General features: G+C 38.9%; 1 protein-coding gene across 1 annotated transcript in view; it reads right to left on the bottom strand.

Annotated features, from left to right (window-relative positions):
* The window catches only part of opcml (opioid binding protein/cell adhesion molecule-like), a 225,731-nt gene that overhangs the window by 118,137 nt on the left and 89,808 nt on the right, over positions 1-17,786 (bottom strand). Inside the window, exon 2 of the mRNA XM_003449811.4 lies at positions 3,694-3,929. Within this exon, the coding sequence (XP_003449859.1) occupies positions 3,694-3,929 (236 nt within the window). The remainder of the gene's footprint in view (positions 1-3,693; positions 3,930-17,786) is intronic.

Here is a 17,786-nt window from a genome sequence, read left to right as displayed (position 1 = left end):
CAGAGGAGACTGTGCGAATGAGGCCTTTATGGTCAAATACCTGCTAAGAATCCATGACTAAGGAAAAACAACAAGGAGAAAAGATTTGTTTGGGCCAAGAAACACAAGGAATGGACATTTGAAATTTGCTCTGAAGATTACAAATTTGAGATCTTTGGTTCCACCTGCATTGTCTTTGCGCAATGCGGAAAAGGTGAATGCATGGTCTCTACATGCATGATGAAGGCAAAAGGGCCAACAAGTGACAAATGGGTGAACAACAAGTGACAAATTGGTGAACAAGTGCTCAGTACCTCTGGGAACTCCTTCAACACTGTTGAAAAAACATTTCAGGTGACTTACTTATGACGCTCATTGAGAGAATGCCAAGAGTGTGCAAAGCAGTATTTCAAAGCAAGGGGTGGCTAATTTGAAGAATCAAAAATATAAAACATGTTTTGAGTTATTTCAGTTTTTTATTGACTGTATAATTCCATAAGTGCTCATTCATTTTTTTTTTGCCTTCAGTGAGAATCTTCAATGTAAAAAGTCATGAAAATAAAGAGAAACCATGAAATGAGAAGCTATGTCCAAACTTCTGATTAGCCTCTTTCTGAATCTGCTGGCATGATGTGGAATCTCCTGTACCTCATGCCTGACAGCAGGAACATGGAAAGTGGATGGCTAGGATGGCTGGGGCCAGAGAGGATCTGATGGGCCTTCCTCATTCTGTAGAGATCCTGGATGGCTGGCAGACCTGGTTATAGGTTATGCTGATTTGACCACCCTCCATAGAACTTTGGGGTGCAGAGAATTATAACTGCCATATCAGGTCGTACACAGTAAGGGGCTATACATATCCCTGAGGGGGCACCTGTACTTAGACTGCATCAGTATGCATCTTCGTAATTAACAGAAGATTACCCTCACAAATTTCCACTCCTACCAGTGCATTAGCAACATCGTGCTAATTTGCAACACTCTGTAAAACCATTTCCTAAGTGTTATACACAATGATATGTCATTAAGGTAATTATTGAAATTATAGTTATAAATAGTGTATAATAGCCATTAAAAATGGTTAGACCTAAATATTAACCATAGTACCTACTTTCTTAAGATTGTTTAATTCAGGATTACAGGCAGTTTACAGCCTCTCCCAGCTGTCATAGGGCAAGAGGCAAGGTAGACCCTGGAAGGGTTGCCAGTCTTTAACAGGACTAACACAAACAGACGCAACCATTCATACTTACATTCACACCTTCAAACTAACCTAATATGTATGTCTTTGGACTGTTGGAGGATGAGAGGGTACCCACAGGAAACCCAGGGAGAACATGTGAACACCATACATAAGGGCACCAGCCAGAATATTAACACCCAGGATATTTTTGCTTTGAGACAGTAGTACTAGTAGAACCACATAGTGCTGTAAAACATTCTGCAGAGATTTTGGTTTATAATAACATTGTAATTATGGATTGCTGCAAATTTTTTGGATGCACAATCATGATGTGAATCTCCTGTTCTACCACATTCCAAATACCCTTTATTGGATTGAGATCTGTTGACAGTTTAAGAACTCAGTGAAACCAGTTTGAGAGCTTGGTGACATGTGATGCGGGGATACAAGGCTGGATGGATTAATCTCTTCATATTGATTACACCAAGTTCTAACTCTTCAATTGAAAGGTTGATGCAGAAATCAAGACTCATCAGACCAGACAATGTTTGTCTTCTATGATCCAAATCTTTGTAAGCCTTTGAGAACTATAGACTGATTCTCCTGTTCTTAGCTGACAGGAGTCCAGTTCATTTCTGATACATTTATATAGTGACAATTTACAGCAACACAGATAAAGTGCATGGACAAGAATTGAGACAGCAAGGGAAGTCTGGAATGCATCCTGACACATTCTGTTCAAAAGCACATGAGCATGCTTTTGAAAACATAAGTGCTGCAAATGACAGACCACTGACCGGTGCAGCCCTTAGAGGCTTTGGCCCAAATGGTGATGGACCTGGCCATCATGCACATGGAGCAGGCAGTGGTGCGTCGCCAACAGTCGGACCAGCTACAGGATCAACCAAAGCACCAAACCAAAATCTGGTCTCCACCTGGCCCTGGTGTTGACGCTCTGGGTCTACTGCCACTGACACTGCCAGCTTGGAGACAGTGGTGACCCTTGGAGAGGACCATCTTGCAGCTTGGCGAGGTAGCCAGTAGGGCTGCTATGACCCAGCCCCAAGGAGGAGGCTTCTGTGCCAATGTCCTCTTTCTCCAACTAACCCCTTCTCCTCTGCTGTTTCTCCCAGTCCCAGTGGCAACGAATACTGTGGCCCATCTGTTGGGAGTCACACAAACATCAGGGAAGGAGTGCTGGAGGTGTGGGCAGGATACATCCACTGTGAGGGCTCACTGCTCAGGATCAGCTGTTCCATGTTGCAAGCTCTCTGAAACCCTCCCCTGGACCAGGAGGGATGTACAGTGTACCGGAAAGGTGCCAAGGAGGTATACAACAGGCTATAGTGGACTTGGGCTGTTACAGGACATGGTTTGGCTTTGGACATTGTTGGAGACAGAGTGAGTGGAGGTTAGGTGTACATGGGGACATAGACAAATATCTTATAGGGCTGCTAGAAATTAGATAGGGGCAAAACGGATAGAATCAAGGCTGCAAGTAGTTCCTGCCTGACACATCCTTTAATTCTGGGAACAGTTTTGTAGGGGTTAAATAACTTGTTGGGACTTGTGTGAGGATGCGTTCACAAATGGTAAAACTTGTGATGCCTGTGCTGTGCTCAGTGTCAACGCAAAGTTGTTCGACCTGAGTTATTGTTCGGCCAGAAGCCACAGCGGGTGTTGGACCTAACTAAAGAAAACTGGGATGAAGGTCCAAGCCAAGCTAGGAATAAAATTCACTACATTCTGGACCAGAGAGCAAAGCTACACAAACTGGGAAGTTCTCATGGAATAATTTGCTCCAGTCCCAGGAATGTCAGCATCTCCTGTACAACAGAGAGGCTCGTCTCAGGCAATTTTCAACGGGACAGTGCTTGTAAGTGCTTGTATTGCTTGCTTTATCCAACCCACCAAGTAGCAACGGCTCTTGGTGGTCACATGGCAAGTAAGAGACATTAATTATGAAGTGGTATGATCAGACAGGGGCGGTGCCACACAAATCCATCACCTCAACCTCTTTAAAGCATGGAGAGAGCCTAAAATTGGTTCTCTGATGAGCTTGATTAAGAAAAGAAATGATTTGGAGCCCGAGGTGGCAAATTCAAAGTTATAACAAAGATAAAATCCATAGGAAAGTACAACTTGGAGTTGTGCTTCCATGTCTGTGAAAGAATATGCTTGTCCATTCTTTGATTAAAACCATGACCTGATGCTTCCCTGCATCAGTTAAGATATATTGAGATATCATATTGAATTATGCAGTCTGAAAACACGCAGTGTTAATTTATGATTTCAAGGAAGTGGCTATCATGAAGTTAAACTACTGTTTTTGAAGATCATGTGAATTATGTTTCAAAGACCCTGCAATACTTTTCCCAAGGAAAATAAAAAAATAGAAATAATTAAATAATTCTTCCTAGACAATACAAAAACACAAGAAACAAATAGCCCTGATCCTGTATGACACTTTTGATATTTGTTGGAGCTAAATCTAGTTCCTGACAGAACTGGCAGCAGTAGCTGCATCTTACCTTGAACAATGAGGTGCACTTTCGTGGATTGTGGTTTCTTGTTCGTGAGTATAGAGCATACATAGGGCCCTTCATCATGGACATCAACATTTTGGATTTTGATGCTGTACTCTGTAACTGCTGTGTTTTCCAACAAGATGACACGAGGATCCAGAGACCACTTTTCACTCCCTGCAAATAAAATAGTGGTGCGATTGAGCCATGCCACTCGTGAGACTTTGCTGTCCACATTGCATCTGGCAGGCAGAAAGAAAGAGAAAGAAAGAAAAACATATTACAAGTTTATCCCTGGACATTAGTTTTAACTTTCAAGAAACCTCAAACAAATTAGATTAGATGACAATTAGATGACACCTCATATTATAACATGAGGTGTTATTTGTTGCTTATGAAATATCTATGCCGTATTTCCTTTCTTAAACCAAGTGGATGACCTGAATGCAATCTTCTCAAGAAACTTCATCACAAATCATCACGTCATAAACACTTTGGAGGACATTTTCCCCTTTGTTTAACAAGCCTTTCACAAGCATGCCATTAATAAAATATTTTAATATAATATTCATATTATAATAAAAAAATATTATATTATGTTAAAATATTATTAACATCTTCAAATATGATTTTATATTAAATTAAATTGTAGTTGATTGATTGATTATTTTTTCCAGCAAGGTTGCATCCTGTGTTGTCATGTTATTTATCCCAACAAAGCAAGTCTAGTAAAATCTGTGTTGTGAAAGTATGTTTTAGTACTTTTATAAAGGACATAAAAACTTTTACAACTTGATGAAAAAATGGCAAATAACAAAATATCAACAGTATAAACAGCAAAGATTTGCATCAGTTTTTTTTTTAAAATACATCCACTATTCTGTGAAAGATACTGTCATATTTAGATACAAGGGATATTTTGGATTACCTATCTGTACCCCCAATTGTAGGTTGTATTTTGCAACATACAGAAGTTGCAAGTTGAGCTTCTGAGGATAGAAACATGGGTCAAGGATTAACCTTTCTCCATTAAGTCATGGTAAAATGCTTGTTTATTTTCTTTTTCAGCTGCCGTTATTCCAGTTATATTCATGCATAGTGATTGACCATACAAATACAAGGACATTCAGTGTTACTTTTCATTTCATTAAAAAAGAAAAAAATCATATCCATCCATCGATCCATTTTCCACAGCTTGTCTGGGTCCTGGAGTTTATTTATACCCGCTGATAGATATAATCTCTCCAGCATGTCTTGGGTCTGTCCTAGAGCCTTCTCCCTGTTCACGTTTAACAAACCTCACCTAGGAGATGTCCATGATACATTCCACTGTATTACTGTAGGGTCTCTACCTTACAATATTTGTTATAATTTGGCTCAGCTTGTGAAATTACATTAAGCCAAAAGACTGCAATTTAGTTAATTGAAAACTTGCGGACATAAACAGCATCATGTGCTTGTCCACATTTTTAACATCATATTTTACCTGGTAGTGATCATTACAGTTACTTGTCAAAATGTTATGTTGCTTTTTGAAAACAGATTCAAAAGTTACTGTTCTCAATAGCAACAAGGCTAACTAATTTTATTATGCTCATTACCTCAATTTAGCTACAATAAAGTAACATTTAGATAAACATGAGTCAGTGGTCATTCCTTGAGTGTAAAAAAGTCAGACACTAGCTATTGGAAACAAAACATCCTCAGGACATTTTCTTTAAGAGGATTACAACTGTAATTAAACTGCTGTCCGATTTATTTGAGCAACTTAAAACAATACATGCTTTAGCATCATTCATGTCAAAGATATCTACTTATTTTTTAATTTAGGGGAAAAACCTAAAATTGAAAAAATAAAAAATCCTACACTAAAATGTTCTTGGACACTTATAATTTTCAAAGCCACAATATAGTAAAACATTTTCTTGATAGCATCAGTAAAACAGTGCATTGAAATGACATGAAAGTTTATTAGGACCTTTCAAGATAAATATGTGCTTCACATCAAAAATACTAAAAAATATAAAATACACAAAGTTACCTAAAATCAAATTAAAAATGTAGGTCTTTAGTCTCTTTAAAAAAGAGACTATTGAGTTCACAGATAATAATAATAAGAAATTATAAATTTTATTTAAAAGCACCTTTCAAGACACCCACCCAGACTTAACAATAAAATAAAAAGAAAAAAGCAAGTTAAGTTAATTTACTATAAGTTCATAGCTAATATGCAGATTTGAACAGAACAGGTTTTGAGTTGAGATTTAAACTGGGGGAGAGAGCCAGTGTTTCTTATATCTGGGGGTAGAGTCCCACAGCCTGGGAGCAGTGCAACTGAAAGCTCTGCTTCCCATGGTACTGGAGAGAAAAGAAGGCACAGCAAGTTGGATAGAAGAAGAGGATCGAAGTGAGCGGGCTGAAGAGGCAGTGTTTAACAGGTTAGAAAGGTAAGGAGGAGCAAGGTTATGAAGGGCCTTGAAGGTGAGCAGAAGAAGCGTGTATACTATTTGCAATTTCACAGGGAGCCAGTGAAGTTCCTGAAGTGATGTGCTGGTAGGAGGGGGTTCTGGTAATAATGCGGACAGCAGCTTTTTGAACCAGTTGAAGCTTATGGAGGGATTTTTGGGGGAGACCATGCAAGAGAGAATTACAATAGTCAGTGCGGGAGGTAACATGACTATGAACAACAATTGACGCAGACTGGGTGGAAAGAGAAGGACATAATCTGTTAATGTTGTATAGATGGAAATAGACAGAACGGGTGAGATCATTGATATGAGATTTATAGGACAGTGAGCTGTCTAGGATGACACCAAGGCTCTTAACCTGAGATGAAGGGAAAACTGTGGAGTTTTCAATAAATAGTGAGATGAGTAAAAGTGATTTGTCTTCAGTAGGTTGGATTTAGTGCCAATAAGAAGGATTTCCCTTTTATTCTCACTGAGTTTAAGAAAATTAGAGCTGAACCAGGATTTTAATTGGGATAATCATTCTGTAAGAGAAGAAGTTAGGAGGGAGGAATCAGGCCTGCAGGAGAGATATAACTGGGTGTCATCAGCAAAACAGTAAGTAACTAAAGCTAAAGTTTAGGGAAAATGGTACCAAGAGGTATATTATTAAGAAAAGAGGGCCTAAGACTGAACCTTGGGGTACACCAGAAGTGACTGGGAATAGACGAGAGCGGAATGATTTAAGTTGAATAAACTGGGAGCGGTCAAGGAGAAATGATTGGAACCAGGCTAGGGATATGTCGGAGACGCCAAGACAGTTAAGTCTGCTTAGATGAATAGAGTGAGACATATTATCAAAGGCTGAACTCAGATCCAAAAGGACAAGAATATTGAGACTACCAGAGTCAACTACATGTAAAAGATCATTAGTAACCTTTAAGTAAAGTGGTTTCTGTACTGTGACATGAGCAGAAGCCAGATTTAAATCTCTCATAGATACTATCATTAATCATGTGTGAATGAAGTTGAGCTGCAACAATTTTTTCAAGTATTTTAGAGATGAAGGGTAAATTAGAAATCGGGTGGAGGTTGTTAAAGTTGTTTTTCAGTATATGAGTGACTGAAGCAATCTTGAATAAAGGAGGAATAATACCAGTGGTGAGTGAAGAGTGAATGATAGAAGAGATGAGTGGAAGAGGCAAGATTTCACATCCTGTAGGCACAATGGGCTTTGATTTACATATTAATTCAGAAATATCAGCTTTATTAGGAGGCTCAAAATGGAGAAAAGGCTCTGAAGAAGGGATAGACACAACATTCGAACTGAGTTGCTGGTAATTGTTATTAATTTTTGTCAGTGTTGGGGAGTAATGGAACAGATGTACCGGCATTAAAATAAAAATACAAAATATGAGTAACTGTATTCCATTACAGTTACCATTTAAAAAGGGGATAATTAGATTACAGTTACTTTGTTGAAATAAATCAATTACATGGTGCGCTTTTCCTGTTTCATATGTTAGGCTATCCCCTCTCTAATTTTGGTAATTCCACACATTGCACACAGTAATAGTAATAAATCACACAGCATTGGTACATTCATGTAGTTGTAAAAAGCATGAAAATATAGTAAGTAATCCAAAGTATTCAGAATACATTAATCAGACTGAGTAACTTAACGGAATATGTTACAAACTACATTTTGGGGCATATATTCTGTAATCTGTAGTGGAATACATTTCAAAGGTAACCTTTCCAACACTGATTTTTGTAGTGAAGAACAGCATCAAGGAGTTACAGGTTTCAGATAAATAGAAGTGTGGTCATAAAGCATCAGGGTGTTGAAGAAGTTTGTTGAGAAGTGAAAACAGGATCTTGGTGTTACCCTCATAAGAGCTGATAATACCTGAGTAAAAGCTTTGTTTAGCCTGGTTGGTGGAATCTTTATACTGGAGTACATGACATTTATAGATTTCTTCATCAACAGTTAAACCAGGTTTCTTTTATCTAATGTATGCTCTAATTGCCAAGCTTTGGCCTTCGATGCTCGGAGAAACAGGAAGGAAACATAGTGGGTCCAGAGAATCAAACAACAATTATTAAACAATTATTATAATATAACAGCAAATCATTAGGAGTAGAATATCAGTCCGGAACCTGAATATTATCTGGTAGTGAAAATGTCCTTATCAGTGTTCTTGATGTTGCGGAATGAGATGAGATGGCTTGGCTTGGTTGAAGAGCGGCAGAGAGTGAGGTTAAATGAAAGGAGAAAGAGGTCAGTTATGGGAATTTCAGCAGCAGAAAGGATGGAAGGAGATCTCACACTAACTAAGTGGGAGAATAGCAAATTCTTGGGGCAACTGCAACAAAAGCTCTCCCCTTGTATGACACATGATCACATGACCATGGGGTCCTGCTGGGCATGTATGGAGGTAAATGTCAATTGATGTAAGACAGTGTTTATCTTAACACTAAAAGTATTCTAAAGGTTTTCACTTTCAGAACATCTTAGTGTTCTCAAAGTCAAAACTATAATCTTAAAATCAACCCTTAAATTACAGGGGAACAGTGCAACGGAATTAGCAAAAGTGTGACATGTTAAGTTAAGCACAAATACCATTTTAGGCAAGGAGCATAGCTAACACTAAGCAGTGTTAGCTAAGCCCATGTAATGCATAAAGTATTCACAGCAAACAGAGCAATACAGATTCATTTCAGGTTGATAGATTAACATGTCCCTGCCTAAACCGAGTGTGCTGATGAATGAAGGAAAAGTAATTGTGTGTGGAAAATTTGAAGGAATGAGCCGGAAAATAAAAAGAAAGTAGCAACCAGACTGTCAGTAATGAAAACTTATGAAAGCTCATACGATAAGGACTTAAACAACAGACAACAGTATGAATCTGAGTAATACTCTAAAGTTGGGGAAAACATTAATAGCTAATTGGGCATCACAGTTATTATTTTGTACTTGTACTATTTTGTACTCCTTTTGTTGCTGGTGTAGTGCACTGTCTACCTTAAAAAAGGCCAAACTAAGTGACCATAAGAAAGAGGTTTCTATGTTAAGAAAGATAAACATTTGACATTCTTCAAAAGGTTTAATCCAGTTAAATTTAGTCTTTGAGGCAAACATATACATATGCCTCTGTCTCAGAGGGCCTGTCCATTTCCCATTAACAATGGAGCTGGTCAAGTGGAGAGGCCAGCATCTTTCTGGTGGTTTGCACATGCATATTGTGCATATCCCCTGGTCTTTCATGCTATGGAAGACCAGTGTCCAAGATAAACTGCCACTGGCTCTCTTTCACTGCCCTGAGATCAGTTACAACCTGTGCATTGTGTGGAAATACAGCTAGTATTAGGAAGTAGACAAGTTTCTGTGATTTATAATAACATTTACATCATAACAGATGATTTTTCTTTTCATAACCTTGTCCAACATGTGTGATGTATAGAAGATAGAGAATGAAAAAGGTGTTCATAAGTTTTTCAGTAAATTAGCAAGGAAAGTTGATCATGGTGGCGATGGGATGGCAGATGTTTTGCCAACACTCAATTGTACATTTTCATGAATATTTTAATCCCCCACACTGTTTAGGCTTTTTAATTCAGCTCCTCTTTTAAAATATTTTAATATAGGTTTAAAAAAATGTAAACAAAGATGTAGGCCTGTGTTTCTGAACTCTTCTCCTCACAGCAAAGCCACTACCAACATATTGTGAAATATGATGCTGAACATTAAGTAGAATATAAAATATGTAAAATGAGCTCAGCCTTAAACATGTGCATGAGTGGCAGTAGCTCAGGAGGTAGAGGTCATCATAATCAGTTTTACTGATAATGTGTCCACAAACAAGGAATTGGGCTCAGGTCATCTACTACTTGGTTTGATCCTTGGATACTCCAGTCTGCATACCAAAGTGTCCTTGGGCAAGATACTGAACCCCAAGTTGCTCTGTGATCTGTGTATCGGAGTATGAATTTATATGTATATAGAGATGACTTAAGCATAGAAGAAAAGTACTTCTATGAATGTAAGTGATTAAGGCATGTTGTATAAAGTGCTTTGAGTGCTGTAGTAGACTGGAAAAGTGCTATATAAGAATCAGTCCGTTTACTATGCATATTGATCAATTTATGATGATGGGGAAGATTTTTTCAACAGAATAATTATTTTTTAATTTTGATAACTGCACAATCTTCCAATAATACAGTTACATGTGTAGTGAGGATTTTTCTAGTGTTTTATTGCTTCTTTTTCCTAAAAGAATGGCTTGAAAAATTTCTCCACCACTTGCCATTGTTGGGTGGCTGTAGGTCAGGCGGTAGAGCAGGTCATCTGCTGATCGAAAGGTTGGTGGTTCGATTCCTGGCTTCCCCTAGTCTGCATGCCAAATATCCTTGGGCAAGATACTAACCCCAAATTACTCTCCGTTGCATCCATCAAAGAAAGAAAATGTGCTTGTGTGAAGCCACAAGTTGTGTAAAGCAATTTGAGTGCTCAGAAGAGTAGAAAAGCGCTATATAAGAGCCAGTCCATTTACCATTTTTGGCAATATAGCAGTTATTTGTATAATTGTAGAAGTAATAAGATTTTAAAATTTTTCAGGTAGATAGGAACACAGAAAGATAAAGATGTCAATGTAGAGTTGCAGACAGGCTGCACAAATAAAATGTTTCAGTCTGATCCAATTTATTTTTGTTAAATTGTTACATTTTTTACATGTGTGTTTGTGCAGGGGGCTCACCACATATTACTGGGAAAAAAAATGAATTTGAGTTAGACAATAAAATTACAAAACTTATAAAAATATATTTTATTCACAGTACAGCATACATACATATATATTCAGCAAACATATATATTTGAAGAGTGGCAGCAACATATCTCAAAAAAGTTGGGATGGGAGCAACGACAGCTGGAACATTTTGCAACTAATTATGTTCATTGGCAACAGTTCAGTAATTTGATTGGAAATAAATAAATGTATGTTAGAGAGTTTTTTGAATTAAAGAATGAAGAGGTTCACCAATCTGAAAAAATCCACAAATTGTGGAACAATTTCAGAATAATGTTCCTCAACATAATTGGATGATAAGTGGACTGGTTCTCATACAGTGCTTTTTTTTTTTTTTACTCTGTTTGAGCACTCAAAGCCTTTATACAACTAGCCTCATTCACCCATTCTCAAAAAGAAGTGTTTTTTCTACATAATTGCTTATTCTCTAACATTCTTACACATTCATACTCCAATGGATGCATCAGCAAGCAACTCAGGATTGCCCAAAGGCTGATGGTTCATCAGCCTTCCAATTAATATATGACCTGCTCTACCTCCTCAGCTACAGCCACATAAGATATTATGAAGATATTGTTAAGATTGAATATCTCATTATCTAGAGTACATAATATTACCAAAAGATTCTGGGAATCAAGAGAAATCTCAGTATGCAAGGAATAAGGAAAAAATCTGTATTGGATGACTGTGATCTCTGAACACTGCAACACTGCAATAAAAAAAGGCATGGTTCTATCATGGAAACCACTGTTTTTAAAATTATTCATTCCTTATTCATCCAGGTAAAATCTCATTGAGATTCAGATCTCATTTCCAAGTGAGACCTGGCATCATGGCAGCAAAAGTCAAAACACATGGGCTCAGGATCACTTCCAGAAGTCATTGTTTGTGAATACAGTTCACTGTGCCATCCACAAATGGAGATTAAAGTTGCGTCATGCAAAGAAGCCATATGTGAATATATATGATTCAGAAATACCATCATCTTCTCTGGGTCAAAGCTCATTTAAAAGGACTAAGGCAAAGAGGAAAAGTTTTGAAAATAAATGACAGCCCTCTGGAGTAAAGAGGAGATGGCCCATCTGGCTTGTAATCAGCTTAAGTTCAACTAAGCAGGCATCTACGAGGGTGCACTGCACCCACAGTGACAGCTTGCATATCTGGAAAGGCACCATCAATGCTAAGAGGTAAAGGCGAGTTTTAGAGTAATATATGCTCCCAAAAAGACAATGTATTTTTCAAGGAAGTGCTTCCATATTTCAGTAAGATTATTGTTAACCACCCGCTACATCTATTCTAATGGCATGCCTCTGTAAATGAATATTCAGGTGTTGAACTGGCCTACCTACAGTCCAGCCCTTTCACCAGCTGAACACATTCAGTGCATCATAAAATGAAAAATATGACAAAAAAAAGATCAATTACTGTTAAGCAAAAAGAATAATATATCAGAAAAGAATTGCTCTTCCAAAAGTCCAGCAACTGATCTCCTCAATTTCCAGACACAGCTACTGCTACACAGTGGTAAACATCTACCTGTCCCAACTTAAAAAAAATAAAATAAAAATGTTGCTGCCATCAAATTCAAAATGAACTAATATTTTTCTTAAAATCCAGTTTAAATATTGGATATGTTATCTGTATGCTATGTAATCAACATTTTACACAGCATTCCAACTTTTGGAATTGGCTTTTTATAACCTATTGTCTTTGTTTCACTGGCAAGCCTTCCTTAAGCACCTGTATGAGCTCCATTGAAGTGACTCAGTAAACAGAAGAGGAGGACTGATCTGGAGAGCTCCCAGTGTGAATGCGAATTATAGTGATAGTAATTACAGAAGAAGACTTTATCCTGCTTTATCCTAAAAGCTTTATCCTGGTGCACCTTCACCTGCACCCTTTTCTTTTCTGCAGTTACTTGTCATTCACTTATCTAAATCTTATAGTACTACTGCACACCTGAAAAGGTGAGATTGAGGTGATTCTCATACTACCAAAATGAATACAAAAGTGCTTTTCTTCATTAGGAGGCTGCAGGTTTTCCAAGCATACTCACACTAATATTAACGGCTGTTTTATATCTTAGTTTTAGAGGTGTTTCACATTAAAATGGAATATTTCTCTGTGTGTTTTGAGGATGGATAAAATAATGCCATATCCTGTACAATGGAGTAATATCGGTCTTATCGTCTGATATTCAGTCTTGGATAACTTCTTCTTCATTTATTTATCCTGTAGAAGTGTAATATTTTACACTTTAAGTCATAAATTATTAATTACGTTCTGGGTTTCAAATCTGCTGGATGCTTCTTCGAGCACGGATTTTCTCTTGGTACTACAGCTTCCTCCAGTCCAGGATATGCATGTTGGTTAGTTGATGATTCTAAATTGGTTGTAGGTGGGAATTTGAACACCTGTCTCTCTTTGTCACCTCTGTGATTGACTAGCAGCTTGTTCAGGCTGTGTCCTCCATCGTCCAGTGACAGCAGGAATAGACTCCAGCTCCACCACAACCACAACTGGATAAGCAGTTAAGAAAACTGTAAATGCTTTCTGATCTTTCTCAGAACAACTTTAATTTACCTAAGAGTTTTTGTTCCTGTCACTTATTTATGGAACTGCAAGAAACTCTAAATAAGTACATGAAACAGATTACATCAGAAGTGATAAAATCTAAAAAATACCTTTATTAAATGCCACAATGGTAGAGAATCAGAAGAAAAAGGACACGGTGGCACTCATGTCAGAAAAAAATCAAGAAAAAAACCTGCATTGGATGAACTGACTTTAATAATCTGTTGTAACTAAGAGGGGTGAAGTAGGAACAGTGACATGTAAAGATGCGTAGCTGAGTTGCTCTGTGGGGATACGCTATTTTTTCATATAAATACTGTGACATTGGGCACTAACGCGTTATCTGTCGTCAGCTGAGTTACCACTGCAAACGTGCGCATCACCCAAGGGAAGTTTGCAACAATGTCAGGGTCCAAAAATAGTAGAAAGACTGATGGAGCCAAGGCCATTGATAGCAATGCTACATCCCCGGACATGGCCGCGCTAATGGCTGCCATAGCTAGCTCGGAGAAAAACGTAGTCGCCAAAATTTGTACGCTCGAAGCAAAAGTCGAGACCAAGTGCCAAGCTCTCAATGATCACAGCAATGTTTCTGACCAAATAGATGAAGTGCAGACTGAACTTTGTGCTAAGATTGATGCTCTAGCTACTACCTGCACTGACCACCATAGCCGGCTAACTAGCCTGGAAGAAGCTGCAAACACGTATTCAGACCGGATTGTGGACTTGGAGAAGCAAGTTCACGATCTGAAAGAAATTGTATCAGCTCTTTCGGACAAGACCGAAGACCTTGAGGGGAGACAGCGCAGATGCAACATTCGAATACTTGGCGTGAGGGAGCACCTTAAGACTGGGACGCGCCCTGTCAACCCTGTGGCCCAGCTACTAAAGGAGGTTTTGGCCCTGGATACCGCTCCGACACTGGATCGGGCACATCGCAGCCTACAGCCCGTCCCTGCGAGAGACCAGAGACCCAGGCCACTTATTGTCAAATTTCACTACTTTCAAGAAAAGGAGGAGGTACTTCGCAGGGCCGCGTTAAACAGTCCCCTGACCCATAATGGAGACAGAATCCTAATTTTCCCGGACCTGCCATCTGCAGTCGCGAAGAGACTTTAAAGAAGCTAAAGATCTACTGCGCGGATGTAGAGGTGTGAGATTCGGGATGCTGAACCCAGCGAAGCTAAGGATTTCTTCTCCTCTTGGTGAGGAAATATTCACCAATCCAACGGCTGCTAAAGACTACGTCAAGAATCGCATCTTGGCTGTGTGTGGGAATCAAGACATGGGCTGAGTGGACTGTGCGACCTCAATTGCTTTTTGACTCTTTATTGTTCACTGACTCAGACTGCACTTAAGATAGAGGTTTGTACTTTTGCTACTTTCATAATTTAATAGGTCTGCATATAATTGTTTACCACTCAGCAAAGTAAACGACCAAGAGAAGTCACGTATGCCTTTCCAATCTGCCAGATGTCTAAACATTATGTTATAGTTGGCGTTCCCTGTTAGGGGCAAATTTTGTTTTAGGGAGTGAAGAGACATGTTGGATATAAACTCTTTTTGGGGGGGGAGGGTGTAGCTTGCTCCCGGTTTGTGGGAGTTACGTTTATAGTTACTCTGGGTTTTTACTTTTGTTTTTTTAATTTTTATTTCTTTTTTTCTTGTTGACTGCAGTTTTGTGCGTATACTTACCCCAAATTATTGTTCGGCTTGCCTATCATGATTGTCTTGAAAGTGTGAATATGGCTAACTATGTAACCAAAAGTGCTGCAACTACACCTGATTCTACTAAATTTATTACATGGAATATGAAAGGCCTAAATAATTTAAAAAAATGTAAAAGGATATTCACTCATCTGTTGACTTTCAAACCGGACATTGTCTTTCTACAGGAGACACATCTGTGCTTCACGCAAAGCAATAGGTTGACACAAAGTTGGTTTTCCCAGGTCTACCATTCTGGATTTAACTCTAAATCACGGGGGGTTGCCATTCTTGTTAGGAAAAATTTTCCTTTCATCACCTCAAATGTAAAATGCAATGTGAATGGTCGCTTTCTGATAGTTACTGGCAAGCTCCCCAACACTCCAGTTATCTTGGTAAATACTTATGCACCAAATTGGGACAATCCACAATTTTTTATAAGACTAACTGGCCTGCTGCCAGATTTAAATACGCATCACATGATTATGGGTGGGGATCTGAATCTGGTATTCGATCCCAACCTTGACAGGTCTAAGCCACGTCAGTCTGCTGGGACCTCCAGATCAGTGTCTGTTCTGAATACATTTCTTCAAAACTATGGCATTTCAGATCCACTGTGTATCACTGAGCCCTTAGCAAAATACTATTCCTTCTTCTCCCCTGTGCATCATTCGTATTCCAGGATTGATTATTTTCTTTTGGATAATTTCCTTATCCCAAGGGTCACCATGTGTAAATACCATGCAATTGTAATTTCTGATTATGCACCAGTGCAGGTTGAGATTGCATTTCCAAATGTGTGCGCAAGGCAGCGGTTCTGGAAATTTGACTCAGCATTAATGTCAGATGAGGAGTTTTACAAGTTCATTGAATACCACATCGAGCTTTTTCTAGAAACAAATAACAATCCAGATGTTTCAAAATCTATAATTTGGGAGTTGCTAAAAGCATATCTGCGGCCAAATTATTTCTTTTTCGTCTTATAAGAATAAAAAGCGAAACAAACGGCTTCGAGAGCTGACAGAGCTCATAGCTAACATTGACACACAATATGCTACCTGTCCAACCGCTGATTTATATAAGCAGAAGGTCCTGCTGCAGTCTGAATTTGACACCCTCTCAATTAAAGAAACTGAGAAGCTCCTAGTTAGATCAAGACATCATATATACGAGCATGGTGAAAAAGCAGGTAGATATCTTTCACATCAGCTTTGTCAATCCGCCACAGCTCAATCTATACCCGACATACAGTTAGACTCCGGTCAGGTGGCAACACACCCTGACGGAATTAATGCTGCTTTCAAGCTATTTTATCAGGATCTCTATACTTCCCGCACTGATTATTCAGAGGCTGACTTGGACTCCTTCTTGAGGAACATAGATACTCCCACTATTAACCCAGACCAACGTGAGCTACTGGAAAGACCTATTACCTCTGTGGAAATATTGCAGCCAGTTAATTCTTTGCAAAATGGCAAGGCACCGGGCCCAGATGGCTTCCCGTGTGATTTCTATAAACGCTTTGCCCGCAAGTTAGTCTCTTTACTGTCTGAGGTTTTTTCAGAAATTCAGGCAACAAGCACGTTGCCACAAACTCTGTCCCAAGACACAATCTCTGTAATACTCAAAAAAGACAAGGATCCTCAAAAATGTGGATCCTATCGCCCCATTAGTCTACTGAATGTGGATTATAAGATCCTCACAAAAGCTCTTGCACTTCGTATTGAGAAGGTAGTACCTTCTATTATACACGAGGACCAAACAGGCTTTATAGTGAACTGCCAGTCATATTTCAATACCAGACGGCTGTTAAATATCCTATATTCTGACCATTCAGTTGATCACCCTGAGATAATAGTCTCACTAGATGCCAAGAAGGCTTTTGACTGTGTGGATTGGCAATATCTGTTCTCTGTTTTGAAAAAATTTGGCTTTGGCTCTAATTTTATTTCATGGATCAGGACTTTGTACTCACCAGTGTGTGAATGTGTGCGTGAATGGGTGGATGACTGGATGTGTAAAGCGCTTTGGGGTCCTTAGGGACTAGTAAGGCGCTATACAAATACAGACCATTTACCATTTTGTACTCAGCGCCCCTGTCTTCAGTCCGCACCAGTAATACTATTTCAGAATACTCTTCCCTACATAGAGGCACCCACCAGGGATGCCCCTTAAGCCCCCTCCTATTCAATCTGGCAATAGAGCTGCTGGCGGCAGCATTGAGAGTGGACCCCAGAATAAAGGGGATCACTAGGGGAAACACTATTCATAAGTGCTCTTTGTATGCAGATGATCTCCTGCTTTATATTACAGATTCGGAGGCATCAGTTCCTTCAGCTCTGGACCTCATTGGATCCTTTGGCTGCCTGTCTGGTTACAGATTGAACCTGGCTAAAAGCACACTGTTCCCTATTAACAGTCTGGCAAAGGAGGCTGACAACTCAGCCTTTCAGTTTAGACTGGAACACTCCTCATTCACCTATTTGGGTATTCAAATCACCGACACTTATCAGGATCTTTTTAAACAAAATTTTACCCCTTTATTTAACAAAACAAAATCGGA

The sequence above is a fragment of the Oreochromis niloticus genome, linkage group LG10 (assembly GCF_001858045.2).
Source record: "Oreochromis niloticus isolate F11D_XX linkage group LG10, O_niloticus_UMD_NMBU, whole genome shotgun sequence".
NCBI lineage: Eukaryota > Metazoa > Chordata > Actinopteri > Cichliformes > Cichlidae > Oreochromis > Oreochromis niloticus.
Note: the sequence above shows the minus strand (reverse complement) of the source record. Positions and strands in the feature narration are given on the sequence as shown.